The sequence below is a fragment of the Ascaphus truei genome, chromosome 5 (genome assembly GCF_040206685.1).
Source record: "Ascaphus truei isolate aAscTru1 chromosome 5, aAscTru1.hap1, whole genome shotgun sequence".
NCBI classification, from domain to species: Eukaryota; Metazoa; Chordata; class Amphibia; order Anura; family Ascaphidae; genus Ascaphus; species Ascaphus truei.
Window position 1 is genome coordinate 176093217 of NC_134487.1, and position 16771 is coordinate 176109987.

Here is a 16771-nt window from a genome sequence, read left to right on the forward strand (position 1 = left end):
GTGTTTTACAGGTCAATGCTGATCATGAGGAATCTCAACACACTGCAGTCTATTGAACTACATGCTGTTAATGCTGATGGATGTTCATTGTCATTTACTTAATTGTAGTAGTTGCTTATCTTTTTTTAACGTGTATATAATATTCTTTTACTTATCTCCAATGCGCTTTGTGCCAGTTGTTTTTCTTTATTTGAGATCCTTTTGTACACTTGTAAGGGCAAACAGAAACAGCGCTGCAAAGAGGTGGTATTTGATGCAACAGAGTATCACAAAAACATAATTGAACAGGACCTTTGCTTTTCATTCTGCACCTCCATATATCTCAACTCGGATCTCTCCCCTACTCGCCTCAACCCAACATGGTCTCATCTTTGCACCTTTTACCCCTACAGACCTCTCCCATATAAAACCTTTTCCACGAATCTCTCCCTACCTATGGAACGCTCTTCCCACACAATATTTGTCCAGCACCCTCACTTCCCACACTTAAATCCCAGCTGAAAATTCACCTCCTAAAGGAAGCATCTCATTAAAAGTTCTACACCTATGCAATGAGCGGCAGATGCAGGTCATCTCCTGAGAACAGAAAACCCGGGCGCTAGCCTCAACCTCTAAGTGTATATACAGAAACAAGGTCAAAGTTACCAACAATTAAGTGAAAGGAAAAGGGGTCTCCTTAGCCAATGAAGGAAGACCTCCAAGCAACCCCTTCTGCTGCAACCCCAGGAGGGACCATCCAAGACCCCTAGAACAAAATGGAAACAGAAAAACAAGGGGAGCAAGGGGTTAACACAATTCAGTTCCCAAATTCTAGTTAAAAAATGGGCTTCCAAAGGGAGGAATAAACCTCCTGGAAGGAAGTGAGTGGGGGGGGGGAATCTAAACTATAGATTACACAATACTTACACAGCCTAATTTAGGTATGTGACTCATTTGGGTACTAACCAATCAGAGCAAAGTTAGGGTTAGGGTTGACACTTAGGATTATTTTTCTATTTTTGTTTGGCCCAGGGTTATAGGGGAATACAAAAATTTAGGTATGTGACTCATTTGGGTACTAACCAATCAGAGCAAAGTTAGGGTTCCCTTTGGAAGCCCATTTTTTAACTAGAATTTGGGAACTGAATTGTGTTAACCCCTTGCTCCCCTTGTTTTCTGTTTCCATGCAGTTCATCCCCTGACTGCACTTTTAATAAATGCTGTTATTCCTACTGTGTCTGTAAGTCTCCCAACATAACACTTAGATTGTAAGCTCTTCGGGGCAGGGCCTCCCTTTTCCCTATTTTTTCATTTACCTGTTGCACTTATCCCAGCTTTATTTACCGTATTCTGTAAAGCGCTGCTGGCACTACATACATAAAATTATACACACATGTTATGTGTAGATTATTATAATTGCTATTTTAAAAAAAAATATATATATATATATATATATATATCTTTATACATATACAGATATATATATGTATATATATATATATATATATATAAAACAAGAAAAAGAAATAGTATTAGCACCTTCCAATGATGAATTTTGTTTATATTTGTATTACATGTATTATTATTACTTCCATTTTCTATATTTGTATTACATGAACTATTACTACTTCCATTTTGATTCAGTTGCTTTAACACCAGCAGTGAAAGTAGTTAAAACTACTCGTATGTTGTCAATTACACAATTAGTGAAGTCTAGCTGTGATTGGTCATCACATATATAAATTATGTCTGCATTTTCCATGTTTTTATATACCCCCTGACGAAGTTTTAAGGACGAAATGCGTAGGGTGTGTTTCGGATCATTTTATGCTATCTATATTGAATTTTATATGTGCATATACCAGCATACTGGCATTTGGATCAAATCGAGAGCAGAGTATATGCATTAAGTCCTATGGATGCAGTGTCCGCAAGCGGGACCCGCAAGCGGGTGCCTTTGATATTCGTCACAACACGGTATCGTATTGTCTATTTCACTATATAGGATCTGCACCCACCCTATTGACTTACCTGACGGAGTGCCTATTGTCCTATTGTTCTCCGGCGATATCAGTGTATCTCGAAAGCTCGCACAAATAAAAGCATTTCGTTAGCCACAGAACGGTATCATCTATTTATTTTTTGATTATTGAAGCTCGGCTAACACGGTACTGATACCTATACATGAATATATACATATATACACATATACATACATACATATACATCTATATATATATATATATATATATATATATATATATATATATATATATATATATATATATATATATATATACACACACATATATATATATATATATATATACACATATATACATATACATATATATATACACACACATACATCTTTATAACGGAAATACCCTCCCACCAATTTCTATGGATTCCGCTCATACACACGTAGTTTGGGTATCTGGGTATCTGCTGACCCCTCTCTTTACCTCTCTGTTCCTCAGCTGAAGGTTCTGTCCCTCATAGTACAGATTATAATTCTTCAGATGGGACAGCAGCTCATTCCTTCAAAAAAAAAGAAAGAAAATGTTTTGTGAACACCATTAGGTTTATTTTTTATACCCACACATATACCTCAATAGAAAGGATAAAGAGAAGTCAGAGAGGAGACAGGGGGGGGGGGGGATATGTTTGCAGGAACGTGAGAATACAAAGCCCTGCGCTCGCTCAAACACGCTAAAAATAGGCCAACCTGCCAATTGCAGCGATTCATCAGAGCATGAGAGGAAGAAACGCAAACTCGGTTCCAGATGTGGACGGAACACTGCGTATCCTGCACCTGCGTCTTACAGCTATTTTTAAACATTTATTATTTTAATAAAGTTCATGTATTTTTAAATCATTTTGGCAATCAAAGGGGGGCCGTTAATCTTATTTTTCCCCACCCTTTATCAGACTTAAGCACGTCCACGCCCTGTCAGAGCATTACTTATATGAATGTATTATTTTAGTCAGTGGGATAACATCTAAAGGCAGGAAACATCACTATAAAACCTTAGGTTACAGCATAAGATAGATTCTCAAAAATGATTACAAAACGTTAATTACTCATCTATTCTGTGTTTCTTGGGCATCCATCACCAGGGTTTATTTTTATTTAACCAGTCCTGCACCTCACAGGTTGTGTGAGCACCAATCTTGTATTTATATAGCAGCTTTCCATTCCCAAGGGCCTTGCAAATATTTCCGAGAGGAGGCCATTCAGCCACCTCTGGGGTGGATCTGCAGTGTTCTAGTCCAAAGCCTCCAGAGAGCCACGAGGTTATTGGGTCACACTTTGCAGTTATGGTATTGATGGAGATATCTGTGCTGGTCAAACCAGGGGCAGACTGAACTAATGACATGTGGTTAGCTGGTGACACTGGTTAAAGTACATAAGCAAAGAAAAGAAACCTAGTATGGGCACTCATACACCAAGTGCATGATTAATGAAATAGTTAAAACTATAAAACTTTATTATCCAAACTTTAAAATAAAGGGCACTAAAACGAGTATTAAACGCTGTGATCCTAAAATGTTCTGGATCAATAATATTAAACTGCAGATAAACACCAAATTGTATCAAGCAGTGATGAACAAGTGGATACAATCAGCCACTGTCCAGTGTGAACCAGGGTGAAACTAGTATCTGTATTGTGGTGGTGTATATTAGTAAAACAACCCTAGAACTATAATCAGTCTAATAGCAGATCTCAACTGAAATTCCTTGCCAGGTCTGCCAAGCTGGTATAGTGAAAACCCTCTGAACAATCTCCACACAGCAGGTAGCGAGTAGCTGTATAATACAGAGGACCCTAGCCTAACTGGTGTAGGAAGAACAACACACAGGGCAGAGTGAGATGTAAGGGTAACACTGCGAATAAGCGTAAATAACTGAAGTCTAGGGTACAATGTAACGGCTCAGCTCCTCTGGGTATATGAACCCTACATGTAGGTAGGACCTAGAGTCAGGGACACATAATGCTGCCCCATACAAACTAAATAGTAATAGTATATTATACTGTACAACACCACCAGAAAACACTCCGTAGGTAAACGAGCCGACTCAGTGTGGAGTCTACCCGTGTGCCTCCAGAAGGCAAACCTCCAAGATATTGTGTTGCAGAGTGATCAGAGGAGGTACATCCAACCCACAGATATTAATGTAACTGAGGTCAATCACGCACTGATCCGACACCAGCTCTGTTGTCAGAGCTGGCCAATAAAAGGTCAGTGCTCAAATGAAGGTACTTCAGCATGTGAACATAGGGTACACCGTGTGCACCCTACTCCTACTGTCATCTCAATATACTAATATACTAGTTGCCTGGTTCTCATTACTCCTTAGATCATCCGATCAGGCAATAAGGAGCAACAAATAAGGACCCGCTGCATTTGGCGGCAAACAATGCCGCCAGCTGACTCGCAATGAAGCATAGGAGTTACACGCGTGCACCCGTCGGATCAGTGCGCGACGGTGACGAAGCGACCAAAAATGTTTGAAGCCGGGTAAATTTTATTTCTTAAAGACAGTCGCCACATGTGACTGTCTCTTAACCAATCAAATAGCGCGGCCCGCCCCCTTAGTGGCGTCACTAGCCTTGTCGCCAGCGACGTCGCTAAAAACCTAATTATAACTTTCACTAATGGCGACGTCATCAGTCGCGTCGCCAGCACTATAAGCGCGGCCTAAGAAACAAAGAGTAGTATAAAACAAAAACATGATGTAATATTTTGTATCCTATGAATGCTGCAACCTAAAGTTTACAGTGAATTTCAGTGCCTTAAAATCTTATCCTGTGGCCTTACCTAAATTATGCTCTGACAGGGAGTGAACGTGCTCAAGTCTGATTTGGGGGCGAGGGTGGAAATAAGATGAACAGTCACCCCAATAATTGCACAAAATGATCCTAAAAGGCATATTCTTAATTAAAAAAAAAAAAAATATATATATATATATATATCTTTTACTTTAAGAAAAAGACATCCGTCACCTATGCATAATACCTTCACCATACCTCAGAACCACATTTGGCAATTTAGGGGTTAACCTATAACTCACTTTGATCATACAGGGGTCAGACCCTAATAAGTAACTCAGACCAGGAGAAGACTCTCAGAATGGCCTGTGGTTTCCATCCAAGGAAGGACCCGTCTAAGGCTGAGCTCATGGTGGCGGCGCTGGCTACCGTGTGCGTGCCACCGCGCACACTCCTGCAGCCCCAGTGATGTGTGCACTAGGCTGCAGGAGATTGGGGAGGCGATCGGGGGCGTGGCGAACGTGTCACGGAGCGGGCTTGCCCTCATTGGCTGATCCAGCTCACGTGACGCTGATGTCACATGACTGCAGCCCGAAATCTCAAATTTTGTTGTCGGGCCAAAATGTAGCAGCGTCGATGCATGCACCCCCGCGGGCACTTGAGGAACCACAATAGGAAATCAGGTAAGAGTCCCGCAAGTACCCGCGCACGTTGCGACGCCGACCTAAAAGGCCAATTGACGACGGGGCTACATTTTGGCCCGACAACTACATTTGAGATTTCAGGCTACAGTCGCGTGACGTCAGCTGGATCAGCCAAAGAGGGCGACCCAGCTCCGTGACGTGTCTGCGACATGTTCACTATGCCCTCGATCGCCTCCCCAAACTCCTGCAGCCTAGCGCACACATCGCTGGCAGTGTGGCACACGCCCGCGCCATGAGCTCGGCCTAAGTATTTTTATGTAACATCGTGTGTAGCATGCAGCAGGTCAACAGGGGACCAAGAAGACTTCTAAAGTGTGGCAATAGTTATGGCCGTTACTCTAGGAACTCCAGAGACACCAATAGGAAAAGCAATGAATGCAGAATGGAAAAAGCTCACTTGGAAATGTACATGTCCTTTCCACAGGGAACAAGCGAGGTCTCCAGTAATTGATCCATGTGTTCATTCCTCTGTCCCTGGCGGGGACAACCTGAAATTCAAAGAGAGACCTGTTAGGGACCAAACTGTGACTGAGCAAATATATTGTGGACACAAATTGTAACCGCTATCCTGCCAGAGATGCAATATCTAATTTCATATAGCACTTTTCTCCCAATAGGACTCAAAGTGCTTCACTATCACAGAATAGTGCACGGTACTCAGCACACAGGATTTTTACAGATGCAGTCCCTGCCCTGTAGAGCTTACAATCTATGCCTGTTAACCAAACTGCAGAAATACACTGATATACACACACACACACACACACACACACACACACACACACACACAAAAGGCATTGATACGAAGCACAAGATACTGGACGCAACATTCACTTCAATAGGATGTGAGATGTCTTATGGAAAAGCACTGCTTAGTACATAAAGGACCATAGTCCCCCACACGCACACTGATCTATACGATACACAGATTTGCACACTCACAACTGCAAAGATACACACAAACCCACACATACATATAAACTGCAGAAATTGTCAGACTGGGCTATTTTGCTTCTGTGGGTTGCTGCAATGTATACAGTATATATTTTTCCTGCGTTGAAAGTGCCCCGCTTCCTGTTTGCTGACATGCCTTTAGATGTGAAATCCTAGCCAGGCGTGTGACACGAGAGTCACTTCCTTCCGAAGTCACAGGGCTTCCTCTCCTACAGTAGCTGTGGAGAGCCAATTGTCTCAGTGTTCAGGCAGCAGGTCAGCACCCCAAGTGCTGCTTCATTAGAGCAACTGAATGAGGCCGTAAATGAATTTCAAAGAGGGCAGAGCACAGCCAATGACCCACTCCATGTTAATCAAGTCGTTTCATGTGGGAGAGAGTGTCGCCGAAAAGATAGGAAGTCGTTTGCACTAAAACACATTTTCAGTAAATCTGTGTTCTGCGTTGAAAAAATATACACACGGAGATGTCAAAACCTCAAAGGGATAGCATGGAGTGAGCTATATCTCTCACCATCTCTTGATACAGACATCAGGGACACAAACCTCTCCCCCCTCCTAAGGAAAACACTTACCTGTCCCCTCCTCCTAATACACAGGCATCAGGGACACAAAACTCTCACCCCTTCTATTACACAGACATCATGGACACAGACATCATGGACACACACCTCTTAACCCCTATTAATACACAGATATCAGGGACACTTACCTTGAGAAAGGGCACTAAGGTGCCTGAAACGCGTAGGGTGTTTATGTAGCAGTTTTTTGTTTGTCCTGATATTCTTTTTTATGTAGTCTTTATTAAACAGTTTTAGTTTCTATTTTTGGTGAGCTGTCAGTGCTTTTTGGGGACCTGGTGCGATTCAACTTTCCAATCACCACTTCTGCTTCCACACTTACCTCGTCCCCTCCTCCTAATACTCAGACATTAAGGACACATGCTTCTCACCCCTTCTAAGGCCGCACTTATAGTGCCGGCGATGTGACCGATGACATCACCATCGCCATCGCCAAAGTCCTATTTTAAGTTTAGGCGACGTTGCTGGCTACAAGGCCAGTGACGTCAGAAAAGGGGGAGGGCAGAGGGACGGAGAAGCTCCTGATTGGCCACAAGGGGAGACCGTCGCCGAAAAAAATCAAATAACAGCGACTACAAGATTTTTGGTAGCACGTCGCTCCGTCAACGTCGTGTGCACTATAAGCGCCGATGACGGCGACAATGCATTTGTTTTGAAGCGACGGTCGCGTCGCTGTCACTATAAGCGCAGCCTAATATGCAGACAGACACACACTGGAGTTGGCTACCCTGACCCAGTGAATTCAAAATAGCTACAAATCACCAGGGCAGTTTCTCGGACTTCTCTTCAGATATCATTTGCGATTTCTATTTACAGGAGTGGCCTTGTCGTTGCAGGCCCCAGTGGCAGCTCAGAGGTTAAGGGGAAGCAGATTGCAAAACAATAGTTGAAATGGAGTCCCGTGCATTTCAATAAGCAACCAACTTGAATCCCGCCAAGATTAGAAATGACTCAAGACACATCCCTGTGCTGAGAATGAAATGAATCCTTAGGGAGGGTCTGAGGCTGAGCAAGGAACTCGCATGAGCCGTTAGCTGGCATCTTCAACACAGCAACATAGAGCGAGAGAGAGTAGGATTGTGAGTGTGTGTGAGTGTGTGTGAGTGTGTGTTAAATGAAGCCAGTGATGGAAATATCATGGTATTAGGGGTATGGAGTAGCTCTGCTTTTTAACAATTTTGTCATTTATAAACCAAATACAACTGCTTTAGAGTTACAGAGCAACACTGCTTTTTAATGTATAAACCCAGGGATACTACATCGTTTGCAAGCACTTGGCAGCTTAAAATGTTTTTATTAGCTTTGTATGACCTGTGCAATAAAGGTCTGCGTAATAATACAGAATATCATGTATGTATGTACACACACACACACACACACACACACACACACGTGTTCTTTGCCCTCACAGACATAAAATACACACAGTACAATATTGTTTCATTTCAATACGTTACAAATTTACAAAAATAATCTAGTAATATATATATATATATATATATATATATATATATATATATATATATTTTTTTTTTTTTAAAGCACAACCAAGTTTGGAAAAACAATGCATTTATTATTTACCTCTAAAATGTTTTACCAGGATATTGAGAGTCACCGCTCGTTTTCAAGTATGTCCTGGGCACAGAGCTATTGTATGTCGACAATACATGGTTAAATAGTATTTAAGTAGCGGTACTCTTACCGCCTGGCACCGTTACACTTCAACCATCACCTGCAAGCCAGAAAAAGAAGCACCCGTGCCCAAGATTTGTATGCAACAGCCAGGGATGGAACTCTTCAAATTCCCTTTAACCCCTTCTTCGTAGCATCGCTACACCTCTCTGGCAGGGTAAGAGGTTAATCCATCCAACTTCCAACCCAAACATGCCATCCTGCATCCTGTCTCCATTTGCACCCCCTTACCAGGGCAAATTATAATATGTGTGTGTGTGTGTGTGTGTGTGTGTGTGTGTGTGTGTGTGTGTGTGTGTGTGTGTGTGTGTGTGTGTGTGTGTGTGTGTGTGTGTGTGTGTGTGTGTGTGTGTGTGTGTGTGTGTGTGTGTGTGTGTGTGTGTGTGTGTGTGTGTGTGTGTGTGTGTGTGTATATATATGCAAATGGAAATATTATATATAAATATTTTTTTTTTTTAAGGGAAACAAAAGCTTTGTAAAAAAAAAAAAAATAAAGACAATAAGAGGGGTTTGAAAAAAGGAAGTCAAATCCTAATAGGTTTGGGGTTGTAGAGAAGCAGAATGTACGTACCCTGTCCCTTTGCTGGATTATATCTGGAGAGGGTGGGAGGGGGTCCTTGTTTGTTCCCCTTCTGGGGTGCTGGCTCTGTGCCTCCTCCCCCTCCCCAGTTTGTATTCACTGGGATCTCCCCCTCTGACCCATCAATAAAAGGGAAGTCTGTGCATAGGAGCAGCTGTCCCCTACACTCACACTGTGATAGATGGCTCACTACTCCCTTCCCATTGTCCAATGGCAGCTCGCTCTGGTGTCTGGCCCTGCGTGTGATTGGCTAACGGGGCCCTAGCTGGGCAAACCCCCTTTCAGACAATGCTAGGACAGGGAGGGGGGCTGTTTGGCTGAGCTCTTCTGCCTTATAGCATCTGCCTTAGTGCATGGCAGGAAGGGGGAGGTGAGGGAAACAGTCACACTTAGAGGGACATGGGAAAGTTAAGTGATACAGTTAGACCATTCAGGACTCTGATGCACTGTAGAGCGATATGCTGCATACCTAGTAACAATTATAGCTGCTGGAGGAGCAGTCCCAGTTAGCACAAACAGAATTATGGCAGTGATGTGTTTAATTGGTTACATCTTGGTCTATATAGGGTGTTTTTTGTTGGGGTTTTTTAAACTTTCACTTCCAGGAAATCATTTATTTGAACATGCTGCAATAATGTGACCTTGGGCTCTAGAAAATATGAAAATATCCAAAAGTTTTTTTATTAGGCATTATTTGAAATACATGTAATGTACTAATATTAATGCTATAACTACAGGAGATCAGAGGAACACACACACACACACACACACACACACACACACACACACACACACACACACACACACACACACACACACAGGCAGAAATACAACAGAAAATACTGATACAATGCATGCACGCACAAGGAATTACACCACATGTCATTACATACATACGCATCACATTACGTACATATAATTTACACCACACATACATATCACATACACATAATTTACATCACACACACATTTCACATATAATTTACATCACACATAGATACATGGAATTTACACCACACACATACTGATCACACCACATAGATTTACATGGAATTTACACACCACACAGATGCATATAATTTATAACACACACACACACATACACACAGAATTTGCTCCACAAACAAGCGTATTATACTACATACATACAATTCACACTACACGTTATCTCACCAGATACATGGAATTGACGTGCGCCACACACACACACACAGAATTGACGCCACATGCATCACCACAAATGCATGGAATTGACCCCACACACTAATGGGGATATAAAGTGTCAAACGGAAATGTAGTACTCCAAACATGTGCAAATCGCACTATTTTTATATATATCCCCCATGATTTACAGTACAAGATAAAATTGGCACACACACGCTTTTTTTAAACGGTCTTTTAGATTTTTCCGTCTCTAATTAGCTAATTTGGGGAGGATTGCATGCAAATTCTATGCTAACCTGCATAAACCCCTCTTTAATACCAGAATGCATTGACCAGCTATGTATTGCAGGCTGCATTGGCAACTGATACAGTTTCTTTCTAAAAAATGACACGTGAGCTGCAGGTATAGCCATTTTGTTTTTATTATTTATATTTAACAGCTTTAAAAATACAGAAAAATAGCTTTTTATTTTCTACTATTATTCACAACATCTGGTCCAAATATTACATATTTCTTAAATATATTTCAACAAAGCCATGTTAGGGAAAAAAAAAGAGGAAAAAGAACACTTGATATGAAATAATTTCTTTGGAAAAAAAAATGTAAAAAAAAATTGGTACAAATTTCACATCTCAAAACAAAAACAGAAAAACTTTGTAATGTTACAGGCAAAAATACAAACAGCGGTCCAGCTATTAACCCTTAGGCTGCTGGCAGGGGATCAAATAATTAGCTATTCCTTCCAGCAAACCAGAGGTTTAAAAAAATCATCTTCATTGGTTGAAGACAATTGCTTTTGAACACAATATATAGTATAATTTAAGTCTTATTTAAACTAGCTATATCACCATAATGCAAAAAAAAATAATATATATATATATATATATATATATATTAGTGCGATTTCAGTACATACATCATTTGTGATGCGCAGAAATTGGCGATCGTGAGACAGAACAAAAGGAATGTTATGAAATGGGTTTAAAACCATTAAAGGTCTGCTTTCAAGGTTCATTTAGCCCCTCCCTTTTATTTCCAGATACATTAGGTGGTGGAAATACACGCCAGTAATAAAGTCTGTGTATTTGGTTTAGGCTGGAGATGATTGCAGTATAGATGCAGCCAGACTTGCTGTCCCCAGAGCTGGGAAGAAAATGAAACTGCTGGGGATCCAGGGATAGGGACCATTCAGGGCGCTGTTCTGCTGAATGGGTACCCCCCCAAACCCCCCCCCCCGGCACAGAGCACACAGAGGATGGCTACATCTGTACATTGCAGAGCTGAATGAGGATACTGGAGGCGACGTATAAAAGGCCAATGGAGTAATATTTATCAAAGCAAAAAAAATAAAATATCCCGTTGTATTCTAGATGGGCTTTTTCTTAGATGAATCTTGTGTTTTTGCCCTGCTTTTGTAGTCGGGAGATTGACGCATAACACCCACTGTATTACTACTCAACAAGTGCCCTGTGACATCACAAACCAGGAAATATGCTAGGCAGCGTAACTGTGATGTCGTTTACTACATCTGTGAACTGGGTATTTCATGTATGCGGCATTATAAGAGGGAGGGCGTTAAAAACCTGAATACTGCTTTTTATTATTTCAGGGTCCGTTTTCCTTTTTAATACTGTGAATGCTCCGACGATTTTTACACAGCTGGCATTACATATTCACCCATTTTGCTGAAACACTGCAACACTGTATGGAAGTCTTTCCAGCAGGAAAGGGGTTAAATGTGCCAAAACACATCAGGCAAACAGTATCCGAGAGGGTGTGTTGAGTAAGGGTGCCCACGCACAGACCCAAATTGTGCGTATAACATCGTAATCTCAGGGGTCGTGGGCAGCATCCTTTTAGAAACCCCAGAAAAAGGCGAGGTAAATTAATTTAAAAAATAATAAACCGGTGTGATTCTAGGTGTGAGGGATCCGGTGGATCTTGGTCAGCTTGGATACGTTTTATTTCAGCCTATTTTTTTCCTATCAACGGAAAGACAAAGGGGGAGGGAAGGGGGCTAGACAATGAAAAAAAAAAAAAACAGACAGATCCCAAAAGGAGGAGTGGGGGAAAGGAAAAAAGGTGAAGGATTGAAGTAACCCGAAAGGTGGCTAAATGGACAGGGGGTTGGGTAGATTGGAAAGGAGGATGAATTGTTGGATTAATGGGAAGATGGAAGGATGGAGAGTGGCTAATAGTAAGTGGATAAAAAAGATGAATGAATAGCTATATCGCAGAGGCAAATGTATAAAATGGATGGTGAAATCCCAAGGGTGGCTGAATGGATGTAAAAGTGCACAGAGAAACGGCATGGGTGGGTGAATGGAGAAATCACAAAAGGCAAGTGAATGAGAAAACAGCGGGTGAATAAACCGATCCGAAAACGTAGCTATTTGGATAAATCCGACCGTGGTTGTACACAGATTCCTCACATCTAGAATACAAAACATGTACGGTTATAATGACAACAAGTCGGCGTCAAAAGGATGTTTAGTGTTTAGCGGCATGGAGACATGGAATAGCAAAAGCAGCAGCTCACTGGTCTAATTAAACTCGCTGCTGCCCCCTGCGAATCTTACCCATAGGCCGTTGTGTACACTCCTAATACATGCTCTTTGTTAAATATACATAAGTGCATTCAGAACATGACATGGGTGAACACTATAAGGGTTTTCTGTCTTCAGCATGAGTATGGCCACTCAATGCATATAAATCTGACGGTTCCACAATGGGGACATTTCAGGGTTAAAAATCAGACTTCATAATCACACACATGACACTGTCATGAGAATATCACCCCCCACCCATCTGGCTTGACCACAGACCAGGGGTAAGAAATGCTACTTAAAACATCAATGGAAATACTGAGAAATGTGTAAACCAAAGTGTCACGTGAACAATTCTGCCACCTTTCTCCTGCCCCAATGCAGAGGCATAAGCTGCCTTGGAATTAGCAAGGATTTAAATCACGCAGAGGGACAACACCATGAGTAATTTTTTTTTATAGCAGCTTTACCGATTGCGTCTAAAAACTTCAGTCCCACTTGGCAACGTATACTTACTCCTTAGAGTGCCGGGAGCATGGCAGCAGCAGCAGCAGAGTGCAACTGGCCCTTTAAAAACAATCATATGAAGCAACTGGTGCACGGATGCTAGACCCTGAAGTGGCACATCGTAAGACCTCTGGCGTTCCAGGGCCCAGGCAGTGCCAGGCAAGTCATATGGGCACTGTAAAGGTTCATTACAATTATATCCGCTCTGCTGTGTTAGGTCTCTTCCTTACTTGTAACAACTGTTTCATCATTTGCGTATGAGATCTTTATTATAACAATGTCAATTGCTGAATTTAAAAAGCTGGGCCCACTTACATTGGAGCAATCTAAAGCTTTTCTACCGTGCTACCATTGGTTGTTCCACGGTCTAAGAGAAAATTAATTGCTCTGAAAATGTACAGTAGGCTCCAAAAGCTTACAGCAAAAGAGCAAATTGACAATATACAGTAGGTAATAGAAGATCTATACTGCTTCAATAGGGCATCAAACCAAATTAACCAAAGAATGCAGCAGCAGCAATTCCAAACTTGCAGCGATCAGAGCGCTAAAACTGGTTTTGGATAAGATAACAACTTAACCGAATACACATGATATACTTTTTAAAAAATATGTGTATGTGTATATATATATATATATATATATATATATATATATATATATATATGTATGTATGTATGTATGTATGCATGTATGCATGTATGTATGTATGTATGTGTGTGTGTGTATATATATACACACGTATGTATATATCAAAATAGAAAACTTGCTGACAATTTCACAATAGAGTACGAGAACATTGTGGAAATCCAATTAATACCAATGTATACAAATAAAAAAGTGGGTATTCTCAGCTAGACTAATTTCTACTTTAATAAGCCCCTCTGGCAGAGACCAGGTTTGTAACTACAATATTTGGCATCTGTGTCTCCGAAAACAAGATAAACGGACTCAATGAATCCTCTAATGTTGCGTTGTTGATAGAAGCGAGCACCATTTGGTACACTTACTGACCTTTAAAGTCTCTAAGCACCTACTAGTGGAAACAACGTATAACCAGTTTGCGTCTCCAGGGTACAATTATAAAGGAGAGGAAACAGACAAGGGCAGGAGAAAGGTGGCAGACGTTTAAGTAACGACATCCCAAACTGCAAGCTACAACTGGGGACACAAAAATCCTTGGGGTTCTGTTGGTATGATTGGCAGAAACATCGAACCGGAATAATTTAAATACTCTGGAGCTGAGACTGAGGGCATCACCAGAGGGTGCCCCAATACCCGTTAAACTAGCCAGTGTTGAGTTACCCTCTTTGATGCCAAAGGGGCCTGCAATGCAGAGTGAAAGAAAGGGAACAGAGAGGATGGAAGAGGGAGAGGTGCGGTGGGGAGGAGACGAAAGCCAAGGGATGGACAAATTGAGTGCAAGGAGCAGATTCACTTACGGCATTAGAGGCACTGCACAAAATAGGGTGGGGAGAAGGGGGAATTAAAACCGATTTAGTGCCCTGGTCTCAGCCCTGGAATTATTAAATGCAGATATACAAAAAAAACAACACATCTGGTTCAAAGCTTGCTAAACCTGGCAAGATATTGCAAAGACGTGTCACTGTACGACTAGACATGAGCGAGCGGGGAGAGCCGGGGTTATACAGCAGGCTCGGATTCTTCCTCTGCTCGCCGGCTCTTGCTGCTCCTCCTCCGGAGGCTCTTCCACTGGTATCCGGCAAACGTTGGGCTGATGGGAAGGTAGCTGAAGAACTTGTGCCTCCTGAGAAAGTTCATCCCGATGGGCAAGTCATACGACTCCATCCCCTCCATGGCGGCAGCCCCTTTGCCCACTCCGCGTTTCCATTTCCGGATGCCTCTTTCCTCCGGGGTGCCTGGGAGGGCAGATAATGTGCGTTAAAGGGAGAGTCCCATGTAGGAGCAAAGTGACCGAATGACAATGACCATGTTTAATGGATTAATAGATCAGTCCTCTTTAGTACAAAAGTAACCTTATGACCGTGACGTGTAACGGGTTAAAGCAGTGGTAGCTACCATTACCCACATATATTATATGCACAGTGCACAGGCAGAAGAGATGTTGCAGCCGTGGGTGAGGCTGCATTCTCCCAGCTCTGGCGAGTTGCCAACGTGGGAGCACTGGTCAATATACTGTGCCGCTCCTCTCCTCACACTGGGAACTGATCATTAGCACAGTAGAGGAGCAGGACACTGCAGTATCAGTGCATTAAAGGCACAGTCAAAGCAATATCCTACATGTGTGTTTTTTTAAAATAAAATCGGTTCTGTAGTATTAATACTTATTGCATCTTTTTTTCATTTTAAAATTCAACTCTTAATGCCATTTTTAATGCGTTTTAATATACTGAGCATCTTTTAATTTCTATAGCCGGCTATAACACACCTCCCCAGCAGTGCAATATCTTTGTAACACTTTCCTGTATGTGATAATTTATTGCCAATATTTCCAGCAGTTTCCCCTGCAAACTGTAAAAATAGATAATGTTACCTTGGTAATATAAGAATACATGGTAGCTGCTGAGTTACACTGACTGAAGGATTGATTTGAAACTGAAAGGCAGACATTTAGTGAACCCTGGGAAGCAGGATATTGATGCTCAATTTGTTCTCCTGTGATCGATTAGCAGCTTAGGTAACTCGTTTTCTATAAAGCCAATCAAAAAATTGGATTGCCTCTAAGCAGCTGAGGGAGCAGGGTAAAAGCAAGTAAAGCCCCAGAGGGCCGCCTTTTGCCCACCAATGGGTTAAAGGGTTAGTCCCATACTGTTTCAAGTATAAAATGTAGGCGATTGACACTTTTACATAAGAAAAATATAAGTATATTTGATTAAAATTTTTTTACGTGGTTAACAAAAGTTTTATCCCACGTCTTTTTGTGATCTCACTCTCCAAATCTACCAGTAAATTGCAATTTGTTTTGCTCTGATCGTTAAGTAATTGCAATGCCATCGTTACAGACAAACATAAAATAATTATGAATTCAGCAGACTTAAAAAAAACAAAAAAAAAAAAACATTTCCTTTATCCAAAGTTTCCCAGATTACCAATATGACCAATATATTGCCCCGTTCAGAGAGCTTTCTACAATGAACAACCTTCCCTAGATATCACATCACCTCAGGAAAACACTCTTTGATACGACACTACATGAGTCTCCCCCCATAGACGCCAGCCAAAGAGTGTCAGTCGTTTGCGGATGTTAGGGATGCTTTGTTACAATTCCCATAAACATTTATTATCTCTAACTACTCATGAAGTGTCTGTAAA

General features: G+C 41.5%; 2 protein-coding genes across 5 annotated transcripts in view; both read right to left on the reverse strand.

Moving 5' to 3' along the window:
* Nucleotides 1-9411, reverse strand: part of RASSF2 (Ras association domain family member 2) — a 37125-nt gene extending 27714 nt beyond the window's left edge. The window contains exons 1-3 of one of the 2 annotated variants that reach the window (XM_075601287.1): nucleotides 9254-9411; nucleotides 5856-5946; nucleotides 2445-2520 (exon numbers count right to left, since the gene is read on the reverse strand). In XM_075601287.1, coding sequence (XP_075457402.1) covers nucleotides 2445-2520; nucleotides 5856-5914 — 135 coding nt within the window. In that variant the 5' untranslated portion in view covers nucleotides 5915-5946; nucleotides 9254-9411. Of the gene's footprint in view, nucleotides 1-2444; nucleotides 2521-5855; nucleotides 5947-6432; nucleotides 6562-9253 lie in introns of those variants that run through there. The other variant, XM_075601288.1, reaches the window with a different exon arrangement.
* A 1419-nt stretch (nucleotides 9412-10830) lies between these two features.
* SLC23A2 (solute carrier family 23 member 2) overlaps nucleotides 10831-16771 on the reverse strand; it is a 111223-nt gene continuing 105282 nt past the window's right edge. For all 3 annotated transcript variants that reach the window (XM_075601289.1, XM_075601291.1, XM_075601290.1), the window contains one exon: nucleotides 10831-15357. In XM_075601289.1, the coding sequence (XP_075457404.1) occupies nucleotides 15122-15357 (236 nt within the window). In that variant the 3' untranslated portion in view covers nucleotides 10831-15121. The remainder of the gene's footprint in view (nucleotides 15358-16771) is intronic.